The 14,563-nt window shown below is 52.8% G+C and overlaps 2 protein-coding genes across 3 annotated transcripts; one reads left to right on the top strand and one right to left on the bottom strand.

Moving 5' to 3' along the window:
• Window positions 1-347: 347 nt before the first annotated feature.
• Window positions 348-10,527, bottom strand: ZSWIM7 (zinc finger SWIM-type containing 7). The gene is made up of 7 exons (XM_084218964.1): window positions 10,486-10,527; window positions 10,371-10,426; window positions 9,810-9,909; window positions 7,748-7,769; window positions 5,315-5,417; window positions 944-1,048; window positions 348-591 (listed from the first exon to the last, which is right to left on the bottom strand). Exons 3-7 carry the CDS (start codon window positions 9,886-9,888, stop codon window positions 475-477), a joined length of 426 nt encoding a protein of 141 aa, XP_084075090.1. The 5' UTR covers window positions 9,889-9,909; window positions 10,371-10,426; window positions 10,486-10,527; the 3' UTR covers window positions 348-474.
• Window positions 10,528-10,597: 70 nt separating this feature from the next.
• Window positions 10,598-14,228, top strand: TTC19 (tetratricopeptide repeat domain 19). 2 transcript variants are annotated; one of them, XM_084219193.1, is made up of 10 exons: window positions 10,598-10,794; window positions 10,862-10,938; window positions 11,437-11,547; window positions 11,654-11,692; window positions 12,223-12,279; window positions 12,490-12,551; window positions 12,680-12,774; window positions 12,968-13,122; window positions 13,366-13,528; window positions 13,963-14,228. In XM_084219193.1, the coding sequence occupies exons 1-10, from the start codon at window positions 10,605-10,607 to the stop codon at window positions 14,091-14,093; spliced, it is 1,080 nt and encodes a 359-aa protein (XP_084075319.1). In that variant the 5' UTR covers window positions 10,598-10,604; the 3' UTR covers window positions 14,094-14,228. The 2 variants fall into 2 exon arrangements, with proteins under 2 accessions (XP_084075319.1, XP_084075318.1); XM_084219192.1 differs by having other exon boundaries at window positions 13,960-14,228.
• Window positions 14,229-14,563: the final 335 nt, after the last annotated feature.

The raw sequence follows: 14,563 nt of genomic DNA, 5'->3' as shown, positions 1-14,563 counted from the left end.
AGCCTGGAGGTGCTCAGTGTGTCTGAAAATGTTTGATTTAAAGCACAGCAACCATGTTGATCCTGCTCCACTGGAGGCACAGAGCTGTCACCAGTCTCAGGGTGCTGAGGGGTCCCAGCCCTAGTCCCTGGACCGGGTTTGCCACTGAAAAATCAGGAATTGGTCTGAGCTGCCACCTGCAAAGAGCCACAGCAGCTCTTTAATCTGCATCACTGAGACCTGCAGGACTGTTTGCATCCTCACATCACAATCATTACAGATTAGCTCAAACATCTTCAGAAATCCCCAAACCAGCATAAATAAATCAAACTGAAGTCAACACAGGCCTAATTAATTAATTTATCAGTGCCGGGCTGCTAATTAATATCACATTTGGCTGCAGCACAGGAATGCAGCCTCAATGAGCATTTGACAGCCTTGTAGATATTAAAAATGCCAGTTACACAGCCAGGAGCGATCCAAATTCTTCCTCCTTCATCCTTCATCCTCTTCCTCAGCCAGGAGGATGTTTGTGAGCTGCTCTTCAGACACAGCCAGCTCCTGGCAGGCTCCCAAGGCCTGGCTGAGGTAGACAGCCAGGATGTGTTTGCACTGCAAAGTTAACAGCAGGAGCAAGGCTGGAGTGCCAGGCTCAGGAATCCATCCTGGCCAAAGTGCTCAGAGAAGTGCTCAGCCCCCCCAGGATCGTGGTTCCCTCCTGGCACAGGTGGGGCTCAGTGTCCCCAGCTCTGCCACCAGGACAGTGCCATGCAGGGAGCTGGCACACAGCTCCTGGCACCCTCCCCACCACTGCTCACCACCAAAAGCCCACCCTACACCCAAAATCTGGAGCTCCCAGAGGCCACACAGTGGTCAGGCTCCACACTCGTGTTTGGGGGGAAATTTGGGGTTCAAGGGGCAGGGCAAAGCCTTGTCCCCTCCCCATGGCAGCCCCAGAACTCACCAGAAGGCTCTCACTCTTCTGCAAGACAGAAAACCCAAAGGCAGGGCAGGTGCAGAAGTGGCAGGAGCTGTAGCAGGTGTAGAGTTTGCCTGAGCTCCCAAGCACCTGAAACAGAGGCAGATGAGGAGTCAGGGGCAGGATTCACTTTAATTTCTCTCACTCAGGCTGGGTCTGCACTGCCCCAGCAGAGAGGGGAGATGTCACAGCACAGAGGTGTCCCCAAGCACTGCAGTGACCCACCAAAGCTCCTCAGGTTTCTCGTGGTCTCTACAAGCTCCTGTCCCTGCAGGTGAGGGTGTGCTGTACCTGTGCTTGCAGCAGATCCCAGCCCCAGGGACCAGGAGAGGGGTGGTGGCACCACTCCCTGAGCTCCATCGAGTGCCAGCCCCTCCTGTGAGCTCCCTCCCTGCCCTGGCAGGCTCAGAGGTGGAAATGAGAGATTCTTGTCACACACAGCCCAGGTGTGACCCCAGAGCCACCACAGGCCTGGGGACTGGAGAGAGCAGCACTGAGCACTTGCAGGGAGGCCTCTCCTTTCCCAGCTACTGAAGGCTGTTCTGCTCTCAGAACCAGCTGCAGCTACTGGAATCCAGATCTGCCTGAATAAACAAAGCTGAAGTCTCCAGAGAAGCCTCCCTGCTCCATCTCTGCTTTGGGAACAGCACTGCCTGCTTTTCCCACATGCTGTTCCCTGCAAGGCTGGTACTGAGGCACCAGGGTGAGCAAACAGGTGAGAAAAACATTTTTTTCCAGCAAGGAGCAACCTGTGAGCTGCTGGAGCTGACTGCAGGACATAGGAGAGCCAGCCTATGGATTATTATTATTATTATTTCTCTTTTGGTCTCTTCAAGATTGGAAAATAGCTTGTAGGAAACTACTTTAAGGGCCCAACCTATGGGAAGGGAAGGATCTGCAGGAGCAGGACACACTTGCACAGGGCCCAGGGCTCTGAGGCACATCACAGCCCTCTCCCAGCCCAGCCCCCTCCCCTCTGGCTGGGTTTGTGGCACACACACCCCCAAATCCAAAGGTGAACACAAATAGTGAAAAGGCAGTGGAACTCTGCAGAGTGCTGCTCCCCTCCAGGACATCCCTGGCATTCCAAGCCCCTCCAGAGGAGCATTGTCCCTCTCTGTCCAAAGCTGCACTTCCAAGAGGAACCTTCCCCTGTCCCCTGGAGCTCCCCCTGCACCCTCTGCCCAACAGGGGACACCCAGAAGTTTGGGCTCTCCCACAGAAATGCCAATGCCTCAAATTCCCCCTCACTCCCAGAAAATCCAGGACACAAAACTCACATTCCCATTTCAGAGCAAACATTTTTTTTTTCTTTCTTTTTCAGTCTGGCCTTTACCCTGGGTCCTCCTTTTACTGCAGGCTGAGTTTGTTTCACTTGTGATAAGTTTGTTTTCCTGCAGCCCCTTTGATTGCTTTTTCCAAGATGAAGGATTCTGATGGTGCCTTCCCTTCAGAAGTGTTTTCCTTTGGGGAGGGGGGGAGGCACAGACAGACACTGCCACATTTGGGCTGAGCTCAGCTTTCCCCCATCCTGACCTAGATGGCAGGAACACAGTCTCTGCCTAATAAAGCAGAATCTAAAATCCAAAGACTGGGAGAAAAGGGTGCCTCTGTTCCTGGCCAGCTGCAGCCCTGCCAAGCACTGGGGTGGGTGTTCCCCTGGCCCTGAGGTGAGATTTCCTTCTGCTGTCCTCATCCCTGGGTCTCAAGGAGGAAAAATCCCCCTGGAGGAGTCCCTGCCAGTGTGTGGGGGCACAGGAGGCTCAGCTGAGGCACCAGCACAGGGACAGACAGACAGACAGCACCACAGCCTGTGCCAGGGCCTGCTGCTCAAACCCTTCACTGTGGGGCATCTGCCACACAGTTCTGGGAAACGGATGAAAAAAGGCAAAATAAAAAAGAAATGCAAGTGCAGGATGTGAGCAGTGCAGGTGCCAGCTGGCAGGGCTGAAGCACTGCCCTGCTTCACTGCCACAGCTCAGCACCTCTGCCACTTGGGCAGAGCTCAAGGGTGCCCCAAATGCTGCCACAGCCAGACCCACCTTCCCTGCAACAGGCAGGATTTACCCTGAGCTCAGCAGGGCAGGTGTCATCTGAGCTCTCCTGGGATGATTTCAGCTCTGAGGCACCCAGCCCTGGGACACTCCATCAGTGCTACTCCTGTTAAACAGAAGGGCATTAAGGGACAAAGCACAGCCTTCATTTGACTGAGGGCTCCTTCTTCTCCCATCTCAGCTCCTGAGGGCAAGGGCTGCCCACACTACAGGGCCTGTCTGAGCAGAGCTTTCCTCCCCTGAAGCAGGACCTGAGATGTGCTGGCTGATAGGGAATTATCAGCAACTCAGATTTGGCTGTAATGACCCAAAGGAGTTTCACAACAGAACCGGCCCCATGGCCTCAAAGAGCTCTCCAGAGCCAGCTGCAAGTGGAAGCACCACCTCACATTCCATCTGAACCACATCTGGCTGCAAATGGCAGGGCTGACTTTGTGGGGGATAATGAGCAGGGATGATTGTGCAGTGTCCAGGCAGCCATGGATGCCCCTCTCTCCAGGAGCACAGCTGGGGGACATTCCCACACATTCCTACCCAGGAATGAAGAGCCAGTGGCTGCAGTGCAGTGTCCCACCCAGGGTTTGGGTTTCTATGACCCCAGATGTGTTCCTGTCACTGCTCCAGCCCCAGGGTAGACTCTGCTCTTTGTTTCTGCATCTCAGCCAGCTGTGATGAGGGAGAATTTCACAATGGCACCAACCTCACACCCCCAGAGAAAATATCTCTTCAGATTCCTCTGTTAATGAACTCATCAGCAATCAAGCTCCACAGAAGAGGAATGCAGCTGGAGGCACACAGGAATCTCCTTCCTGGAGGTTTGTCCTGCATTAACTCCCTGACCGTCCTGGCCAGGGGTTCCTTCTCCACAGGGAAACCAGAGGCTCCCTCTCCCTGCAGAGGCAGGAGAGCAGTTCTGACACTTGTTCCTTTCAGTGTGCACCAACTGAGCCCTTTATTAATGTCAGATTATTAACTGATGCCCAGCAAAGCTCTACCTTGGCCTGAAGGGCCTGACAAAGCTCTGCAAGGAGAACGTGACCATTCTCTCCCCAGAGATATTTTCAGACAAGCAACAGTAAAAAAGGAAAAGCCTTTAAGCATTCAGTTAATCAGGAAGGCAGCTGCTGTCTAAGGGTGCTGGAAGCTTCCTAGGCTTTACTAAACATCCACAGGCAAGCCCTCAACTGCAATCCAAGGCTGTTCTTGAGCCCTGGTTATGATTCATGTCCCTCTGGAGGGGCTGTGTCCTCTCCATAGCCCCAGAAGTGATAAAGGCTCCACGTGCAAACCAAGCAGGGCAAGCTCTGAACACATGGGAAGGGTTTGTGCCAGCAGCCAGGCCTGACTTCACAGCCCTTTTCTCACCCTACAGGACCCCAAAGCACCTTCAAGGGTGGAGAAAAGGTCCTTTGCAGAGGGGATGCTTGGAAATGTTCCTCTTGGGTGCTGCAGCACTGAGCAATTCCCCTATCTCTGGTGTGTGACCAGCACAGAACCAGACCCAGCCCTGGAGGGGCTGTGCAACCTGAGGGGTTGGGAGTGATGAGGAGAAGGAATTGGTGCTTTTTGACCAAAATCTTTGGGGCACAGGGCAGCCAGGGCACAGCCATGGGCTGGATGCAGCTGGTCAATGGCTCACATTTGGACAGATTGTCCCAGAAGAGATGCCACCAGTGCTGGGGGACCACAGAACAAGGAATTGTGCACAGTACAGGAAGGTGAGAATGAAGTATGAAGGGCTCCTCACCTCAGTCCCACCCTGGGCTGTAATTGATCTCAGGGCTGAGGTGAGCTCTTCTCCCCAAAATGCCATTTTATGGGGATGTTTCTGTGATTCACAGCCTTGAATACACTGAACCAGAGTGAAACCCATGGGTTTGGCCTGCACTGCTCCCTCCCAGGCAGCAGGGATCTCCTGCCAAGCAGAGGTCATGACAGGAAAGAAACAGAGTGATGGCAGATAATGATGAGTTGTGTACAACTGGTCAAGAGGAAGAACTTCCTCTGCTGGATAGGACAGGAGTAATAAAGCAAAATTAGCAATCCCTGGAAAACTTCCTCCTGACTGTGATGCCCACAAACACATAAATTGTCTCTGTCTGGCTGGGAGCCACAGAGAAAACGGTTCTGAACCATACTGCTCTAATTCCAGCCCGTGGCTGCTGCTCTCCAGGGTCACTTCAGGAGTTTGTAAAACACTGGTGTCCTCCCTGTGTTTATCCATGCTCTGCAAGTCAGGAAAACATTGTCTCAGATGCCAGCTGGAAACCATCAGAAAGGAAGAGCCAAGAGAAGCATGTACCTGGTAGAGAATCCTTCCACTGGGGGACCTGAGCCGGGTGACAGAACGCTGATCCACCAAATCCAGAGCTGGGACTGCAGATGGGCCAAAAATGAACTTCAGCCTGGAGGAGAAGGTGTCTCTAGTTAGGTCACAGCACAAAGGGAGACCCCCTGGCTCAGCCTCAGGGCACAGAGGCAGCCCTGAAGGAGCCCATTGCAAAGGGAAGACATTTTTCCTTGCTGCAGCAACTGGAAATGTCCCATGAGCACGAAGGCACAACCAGGGATTTTAGTGGGGCACACAGAGCCAGACTTGGCAGTGCTCAGGGCAAAAGGGGCTCGTGCTCTGGGACACCTCAACTCTACAGCCAGGCTGTCCTGGATGTGCTGCTCTAGACTCTCCCTCAGTCTCTGCCCTGGACTGATCAGTTGGTCCTGAATCCCACCTCCAGGGACAAAGCACACAGCTCCCTGGAGAAAGGGGAGTGCAAGGAGGATCCACAGTTCCTGGAGCAACAGGAACTGGGGTTCCTTCCTCATGCCCTGGAGATCAGTTCAGACTCTGGGGAACAAGTGAGTCATTTTGTAGTGATCACACCTCCTCCATCACAGTCACAACTGAGGGATAAATTATCCTTTCTCTACCCACCAAACTGCATCAGGAGGGAACTGGAAAACATCAGGGAATTACTAAAGACACTCCACTGCACATGGAGTGGAGTTTTACATCTGTGACCCAGCTAGGAGCAGGGCTCAGAGACAGCCAAGTTATTCTAGATAAACACCCAGGGGCAGCACGTGCCTGATGTCCCTCCACTCTCCCTAAAAACCCTTTCCCTTTCAGGGATGCACAGCATTTATGGATGAGGGAGTCCCTGGGATGCAGATCACTGCACATCCCAAAGGGGGATTTTGTCTCCTGCTGGTGCTGTGCAGGGCTATAGGATAAAGTGTGTGTTAAATATGGACATCTGCACCTTCAGCCTGTTGTCCAGACAGCTCATGGGCTCCAAGGTCATTCTAGACCAGTAAATCCAGCTGCTCTGAGTGTTTCCAAAGAGCTTAGGGGCAACTCAGTTAACTTTACAGACCTTTCACCAGCTGAGAAAAATCTGTGTAGTCTAGATTGGTTCCAAGGGTAAACAACAAGGAAATCAGCAGTGATGAAGAGATAGCACCAAACAGAGCAGGAGACCAAGAGAAAGGGGAAAGTTTCCAAGTCCAGGGAGGACAGAGCAAGGCAGAGCCCCAGCAAGGCTGAGTCAAGCTGATTGATAAGCAGCCAAGCAGACAGACAGATTCCAGGAAGACCAAAACTTGCACAAACTCAAAGCAAGAAGGGCTGGCTCCATCTGAGGAGGTGGGTGGGGAACGCTAACGTAAGACATTCCTTCATGATTAGGTTTGGGACTAGAAGGGGGCTGAGTTCAGTGAGTTTCAGGAACTCTTTTCAAATCTAGGGAATTCTATTCTTGTGTATATAATTTGATCACTTCAACAGGAAATGCCCACAGGAAATTCAAGGACTTTGGAGATTTGAAAGAGATTGGGAAATGAAATCAGAATACTTCTGAGCTGCTGGATGCAGGGAATTGATGAAAATCTTGCTGCCAAGAGTTACCACCATTATTAAACTTAACAAGGGAATTTCTCTCCTCTTTTATTTTCTGAGGAGAAGGAAACAAAAGCTTTCAAATCTGATCCCACCCTTCAAAGGCCACTGTGGTCCCAGGAGAGGGAGGCAGCACACCTTTCACAGGTGTTGTGTCAGATAACTTTAACACAAAGGCATCAAGGCCTGGAGGGTTCCTGGTGATCTCATCCCCCAGCAGGCAGAAACACAAGGTTAAAGATGAATCTGAAAATTCTCTTTCACTGTGACAATGCCCCTTCTCCACCTTCAACACCAACTGGTGAGGGCTGAAGTTGTGAAACTTGGATCTCTTAGGTCACTGCTGGGAATGATTAAAGTATTCACAGGGTGACAAAGCTGACCTGAGACCGCCCCCAAACAGAAGAAAACTCTCAGTTTCCAAGTTAACATTTCCCTTGAGCAGGGTGATGCTCAGGACACCTCTCCCTCTCCATCACACGTGCCCATGACTCAAACAGCAGGAGTGAGCTCAGGGTGCTCACAGGGGCAGGAAGGCAGAGGGATGAATCACCCTGGAACACAACCCACTCCCACAGCAAACTCCTTCCAGAGTTGAGGCTGGACCCAGAGCTCAGGTTAAATGTCCTGGGCTTAAATTAGAGCAAGTTAACACAGGAGATGCACTGATACAGAGATAATTTTGTGAATCTCTAGAAAAAAACCCCTTCAGAACCTTCATTTGCAAAAACCATCAGCATTTCTGTGTTTCAGCAGCACTGGGAAAGCCAGGATGAGAGCTGACCACCAAGTGCCCTTCAGCAGGACACTGGGGCAGGAACTGAAGCAGAAGACACTCACCCCAGCAGCAGGTCATCAGGAACTGCAACAGAAAGAAAAGGAAACGTGATTGTGCAGAATTTCACATGACAAGGGGGTCACTGTCCCCCCAAGGCACCCCCAGGGGCCACACAGGACAGGAGAACTCTCAACATCCTCTCTAGCCACCAAAAAAGCAACAAGGAGCAGCAAAATGATCCATGATGGCAGTGCTGAGGCACTTATCAAGCACAGCAATCACAACCACAGGGATTCATTTCAAAAAGAAAAGCAGAAGCCCAAATGTACTTTCTTTTATGACATCCTACTTTTAAAAGCACCCAATAAAAGGCAGGAGGCCTCAGCATCTTACTCTGTCACTTTAAGAAGCTGGTTGAAAAAAACATATATATATTGTTTTCCCTGAAACTCTCCTGGCATGAGTTGAGAAGTCAGGCCTCACAACTTTAAAAATGTTGTTCTTTTCCCAGCACAGTCTTGCAGGGTTTATGGCTTTTACTGCAGCCCACTGAAACATTGTGTCTCCATTTATTGGAACTTCTCCTTAAGATGGAAAGTTACACTCCAGCAAATTGTGTTTGTTGGAGCTGACAGCTCAGGCTCTGTTTGTCCACTCTGATCTTTCTGTTATCACCCAGGGGACACAGTGTACTCTGTCTCCATATCCCACTGGAAGATCTGGATTTTTGACTTTAAAATAATTTTCTTATGACAATTCAAAATACTCTCTATGACCTGCACTGTTGGTTTGCATTCTCCAGCTTTATTTGAGTTTAATTCTGCAAAGGGATCAATCAGTTTGTCTCCAGTCTGTCTCTGTGTACTTTAGTACCACTCTGCTGTTTTAAGAAGGAGGTTTTTAAAGGGATGTGAACTTCTTTTTTTGCTTAGTGTACATCAGGATTTGTAAAGCTGTTTTAAAAGTCACATGTAGATTTTGGATGTACTCTAACCTGACAGAAGCCATAGTGTAAGTGTGCCAAAAAGCTGCCACTGGGGTCACTCTGACAGTTTAGGCATGAAGTCTCTGCCCATTCCTCACTCCCACATAGTGCTCAAGACAGATTTATCTGAATTCTTATTTGTTTGGGGTTTGTGCAGTTAAAAATATTCCTTCAGCAGGCCCTTTCCTTGGGAAGAGCCATTCTGTGCAGCTCATCCAGTAAACACAAACACTAATGCTCTCTCAGCACAGACCCAGCAAAGGTAATTGTTCTTAACTAGCTGCTGGAATTGGTCAGGATTTCAGTGCTGGCTGGTGCTCCTGCCACTGAAGCCCTGGGAAGTTGTTCCTCGCCCTGGGATCAGCAGCACACCCCCTCTGCCGGTCAGCCAGGACACGGCTTCGGGAAATTCCCCTTCCCAACCCGTTTTGGGATTGGTGGGTCTGTAGAACCAGCAGTGCAGAGAGCACAGCCCGGAGCATTAATTTATCATCCCTCAGGTGTGACCGCGGGCTCCAGGAGCTCGAAGAAGCAGCAGAACCCATAAGTCTCACACCACAGAGTCCAAACTGCTGTGATTTTGAATTTGACTTGGAGGAGGGGCTGTTCCTCAGTATCTGTGCTCCACACCCGTCTGTTGTCACAAAAAGGGACATCGAGGTCTCTGAGGCAGCAGGGTCAGGTGGGAGAGGGGAGGCACGGGGCCCTCATCAGCGCTGCACGAGGTGCGGGCAATGTGTGATTAGTTTAAAAGGAAAAAGGTTTTATTCTGTGTGTTTTCTACTGATATACTCTTAACAAAGCATAATTTTAGGTCATTAATTACATAACAATAACTTATTATATTCATTAGTGCAAAGTAATTAGTGTTAATATAATTACCAAAAGTTTTACAGAAATTTAATAAGGCACGTATACACATTTACTTATGCACGTAATTTAGCTTACAAAAATTTTCGTGTATCTTTTAAAATTTGTTTTTATACTAACTGCTTTGTCTTCTTCCTTGTTATTGATATACTCAAAAATCATCAGTTGTTATTTCTTCCATTAACTCAGCTTTGCCTGCAGGCCAGCTGTCAAGCCCGGGCTGTGACAGGCCCCATGCCTGGCCGATCCTGCTGGCATCCCCCACATACCCTTCGAGGTCTCGTGAAAAGCCTTTTTGATCTCTCTCAAGAGCTCTTCTGCCACTGCTGGCAAGGTGCTGCCGTCCATCCCACAGGCACGGGATCATCCCTGCAAAGGAGACAGGACAGGAGACAGTGGGAAATCCTCGGGGTCACCATGGACACTGAGCATCAGGGGGATTAGCTGGGCACCCCATCCCCACCAAGGAAAGGCATCCTTTAGGATGTTTTAATACAACTCCTAAGATGTTTTTTTACACGTTCTGGGAACAGGATTCCCCACAGACACACGGGCGTCTCGGAGATGCCCCCACACAAACACAGGTGCCGTGGGAAGGGCGGCTCGCTGCCCACAGGATGCTCCTCACGCCAGGGGCACTCTCTGGACGAGCAGAGCCCGGTGCAGCCCCTGTCACCCTCCGCAGGCATTCACGCACACGGATCAGATCCCCTTCCGCCGCCCCGGCTTCCTCAGCCCTTCCCGGGCGCTGCTGCAGCCCCTTCCCCATCTCTGTCCCCGCTCCGTGTCCTGAGGAGCGCGGCATGGCCGGGGCTGCGGGCGCTGCTCACCAGGGCGGGCGGAGCGGCGGGACCCGCTCCCGCCCCGCTGCCGGGGCTGCTCCCGAGCACGGCCCGATCCCGATCCCGATCCCGATCCCGATCCCGATCCCGATCCCGATCCCGATCCCGATCCCGCTCTCGCTCCAACTCCAGTTCCCGGTCCCGGTGCCGCTCCGTGAATGACGTCACGACACCGCCCCGTGCCCGCGCTGACGTCACGCGCTCTTAAAGGGCCCGCTCGGGATGGCGGCGGTGGCGGTCGCGCTGCCGCGGGCGCTGTCCCGGCTGTGCCACCGGCGCTGCCCCGCCCTGATCCGGCCCGCCTGGACAGGGGGACACCGGGGACACCGCGGGGACAGCGGCACCGGCACCGCGGGGCGGGCGCGGCCGCGCTGGGCACGGCCGGCCGGCGCTGCGCTGGCCTTCCTGGGAGGTGAGAGGAGTGGCGGGCACGGGTGGCGCGCAGCCGGCACCGGGCACCCACCGCGCTGTCCCCGCAGGGTTCTTCTCCCTGTTCCCGCGGGACGCCGAGGAGGACGGCGAGGAAGCCATCGTCCTGCTGCTGAAGAGAGCCAAGGTGAGGCGCGGGCGCTGCGGGCTCTGCGGGCACTGTGCGGGTACTGCGGGGTCTGCGGGCACTGTGCGGGCGCTGTGCGGGCTCTGCGGGCACTGTGCGGGCTCTGCAGACACTGTGCGGGCGCTGTGCGGGCACTGTGCGGGCACTGGGGGCACTGTGCGGGCACTGGGGGCACTGTGCGGGGACTGTGCGGGCACTGTGCGGGCTCTGGGGGCACTGTGCGGGCTCTGCGGGCACTGTGTGGCCACTGTGCGGGCACTGTGCGGGCTCTGCGGGCGCTGTGCGGAGACTGTGCGGGCACTGTGCGGGCTCTGCGGGCACTGTGCGGGCACTGTGCGGGCACTGCGGGCGCTGTGCGGAGACTGTGCGGGCTCTGTGGGCACTGTGCGGGCACTGTGCGGGCCCTGTGCGGGTACTGCGGGCACTGTGCGGGTACTGCGGGCACTGTGCGGGCTCTGCCGCCTCTGCGGGCGCTGCCCGATGCCGCTGTCCCCGCAGCTCAGCGCCATGAAGGGGGAGCTGGCCGAGGCCGAGCAGCTCCTGCACCAGGCCCTGCGGCAGGCGCACCAGCAGGAGAACAGGCAGGCCATCGTCTACACCTACAGCATGGTGAGAGCCGGGCTTGGGGCACGGCGGTGCCGGAGAGAGAAGGAAAAGCGGCTGAGGCTCGTCCGCGTCGCCTTGGTGGAGCTTGAGCACTGTCTGTCTCTTCCAGATGGGGAACGTGGCTTACATGCAGGGACAGCTGGACAATGTGAGTAACTCTGGGTTTTCCCAGTGAATTTTTAGAGGTTGCCATGTTGTGCACAGTCTCAGAGGTGTGGGGTGCTGGCACAAGCTGCAGACTCAGAGCTGTGGGGCTCTGAGATATCCCAGTGCAAAACAGAATGATCTAACTTAGGGCTGCAGTCCCATGAGCACAGCCAGTTAAGAAAGATGCTCTCACAGGTAAATGTTGAGCTCCAACATGGTGTGGAGGGGAAGGAATACTTCTTTCTATGAATTGCTGCAGTTGAGGACAGAGGTGGCTCCTCCAAGGTGAATCAGGGAAAGCCCTGACCTCACAGAGAGGGCAAAGGCCTGGCTGCAGCAGCAGTGCTCAAGGAGAAACTGAAAGGAGCCACTGGTTCAGTACCACTGGGCTCTGGTCAGCCTTTCACCTCAAACTGCTCTTGGTGTAGTGTAAATGAAACAAATTTGAGCCAGGTCCCTCTGTGTAGCTTGCCTCTGTTTTGTTTTAAATGCCATCATTTCCCAGAATCCTCTTCAAAATTCTTGTTTCAGGCAGAAAAGCTCTACAAAGCAACAATGAGCTATATGCTTGCAGGGGACACAAAGGAGGTATGTTCTGAGACAGGCTCCCAGTGGTGCCCTTCTCTTTACCTTATTTCTTGTGCTGTAATGCCTCTTACTGGAAATTAGCAATATTTAATGGGTGGCAGCACTGGAGGCAACAAGATGGGGATTTTTGAGGTCTAAACTCTGTGACAAAGTAATGTTTCTGTTGGGGAGGTACAAGAAGAGTAACAGTTGTGTTGTGTGTCCTGGCAGGATGACAATGCCATCCTTGAGGTGTCCCTCAAGCTGGCCAGTATCTACGCTGCTCAGAAACAGTGAGTTCCCAGCTGGAGGTGTCTCCTGCCTTCACCTCAGCCTTGCAGTGCTGGTGGGGTGGCCAAGCAGAGGCTCTTCAATGAGGGATCCTTCAGGCACAGAAGGAGCTTTGCTTTGCACTTTGCAGGCACAAATTAGCTGTAGCTGGCTACCAGTTCTGCATCCTGACCTTAGAGGAGAAGATTGCCAAGCAGAAGGACTTGCCTGAGGATGTCTTATCAGGTGGGCAGCCTTGTCTGCCAAAGGCTTCTCATCTTTTCTCCATTTCCGTGTCCTTGATGTTGTTTCTGTATTCCTAAGCACCATCTTCATGCCAGTCCATTCTCTTCACACTGCCTGAGTTCCCTGCTGTGGTAGGACAGGGGTTAGTGCTGGATCCTGTGGCAGTGATCTCCTCACTCCTCTCTGTTTGCAGCTGAAGAAAAGGCCAACACCCAGCTCCTGCTTGGGATGAGCCTGGACTCCTATGGCCGCTACCTCCTGAACATCAACGAGCTCCCAGCAGCACAGAAAATGTATGAGAAGGCTCTGCAGATATCAAAAGATGTTCAGGGAGAGACTCATCCACAGGTGATTTGTACAGCAGTAGGGCTCCAGGGAAGGAAAGGCTGATCTGGAAGGAATGAGGCAGTCTTGGAGCAGCTCTGCTGCCATCAGACATGGCCAGCACTACCTGAGGCTGCAGAAACACAGGACACTTCCTTACTGAACACTTCTCTGGGAAATTTCTTTAACTGGTGTGGTAGGGGATGAATGTGGTGCTTCTGCTGCCCCAGACTGCTCCACAAGCTTCCCTTTTCCCTCCTGGTGCAGAGTGTGGTGCTGCTGAATGACCTGGCCACGGTGCTGGATGCTCAGGGACGCTACGAGGAGGCACTCGCCTGCAGCAGGAGGGCAGCAGAGCTGGCAAGGGACACACAGCACCCCGAGGAGCACATGGTGCTCAACAACCTGGCAGCAATCCTCATGCACAAAGGTCAGTGAATACATGCCCAGCCTGGCACTGAGCTGGTGCTGGCTGCAGAGATCTGGATCTATGTGGTAGGGCTGAACTACAGTGCTGATTTGGGGTAATTAGTTTTAGTTTAAGCAGTAGGTCTAACTTTGAATTGATTTCACATCTTGTTTCCCATGCCCTTTGTGTCCAGTAACTTTTCCAAAAGGACAGAAGACTTGCATGAGATCTTTTTCTGTGAGATTTTAATGCTGAAGCAGCACCAGGTCCCATCATCAGTGCTGCTCTGCAGCTCTCAGAGTTGTCAGCCTGGCAGGATGTTTTCTGAGCCTCCCTAGATCTTGATGTGTTCCAGGTAGTCCTTGTCCTTTGCACGTGATCAGCATCAGGAGGGGGCTCTGAAAATGGCTGATGGAACTGGGTAGCCAAGCCTCTTTTCCCTCTTGCTACAGAAGATTTCCTGCAAGCAAAACAAGTGTACAAAGAAGCTCTCAAGCAGGCACAGCAGAAGGGAGACGCTGCTTCTGTCCAGCATATCCAGGAGGAACTGGCTGAGCTGGCCAAGAGGAGAAAGGGCTGCAAATAAGTTTGGCCACAGAGTCCAACCTTGAGGTGACTGAAGGCAGCCTGGGAGCAGCTTGGTGCAATTCTCCAGAGAAACAGCAATGAGGAGTTTCAGGACTGCTGAAGAGGAAGGGCTGCCACTGTCTAACAGCCCAAAATAAAGGTGTGAAATCTTAACTGTGTGAATTTGTGGTGTAGTCTGTGGTTTGACTGACCTACTGTGCTAAGTGATTTAATTTTGGCTGCCTAAGTGCAAGTCTGGTTATTAACACTGTGTGAGAGTCAGTTTGCTACTCCTGCCTGCCCACAGAAGTGTTCATGGCTGTCCTAGAGCAAGTCTTGAAAATGAACAGGCAGGAATTGTCTCACTCTTTACATGTTGCACAGCACAGCAGGGGCTGTACTTTTATCAGTGCTGTAGTTCAGGGTGTTTGAACTACAGCAGAGCATCTCCCAGGCTGTACCTGCCCTGCAACAGAGCTGCAGCTCCCT

This window comes from Fringilla coelebs (genome assembly GCF_963513975.1).
Source record: "Fringilla coelebs genome assembly, chromosome: 20".
Classification (NCBI taxonomy): Eukaryota; Metazoa; Chordata; class Aves; order Passeriformes; family Fringillidae; genus Fringilla; species Fringilla coelebs.
Note: the sequence above shows the minus strand (reverse complement) of the source record. Positions and strands in the feature narration are given on the sequence as shown.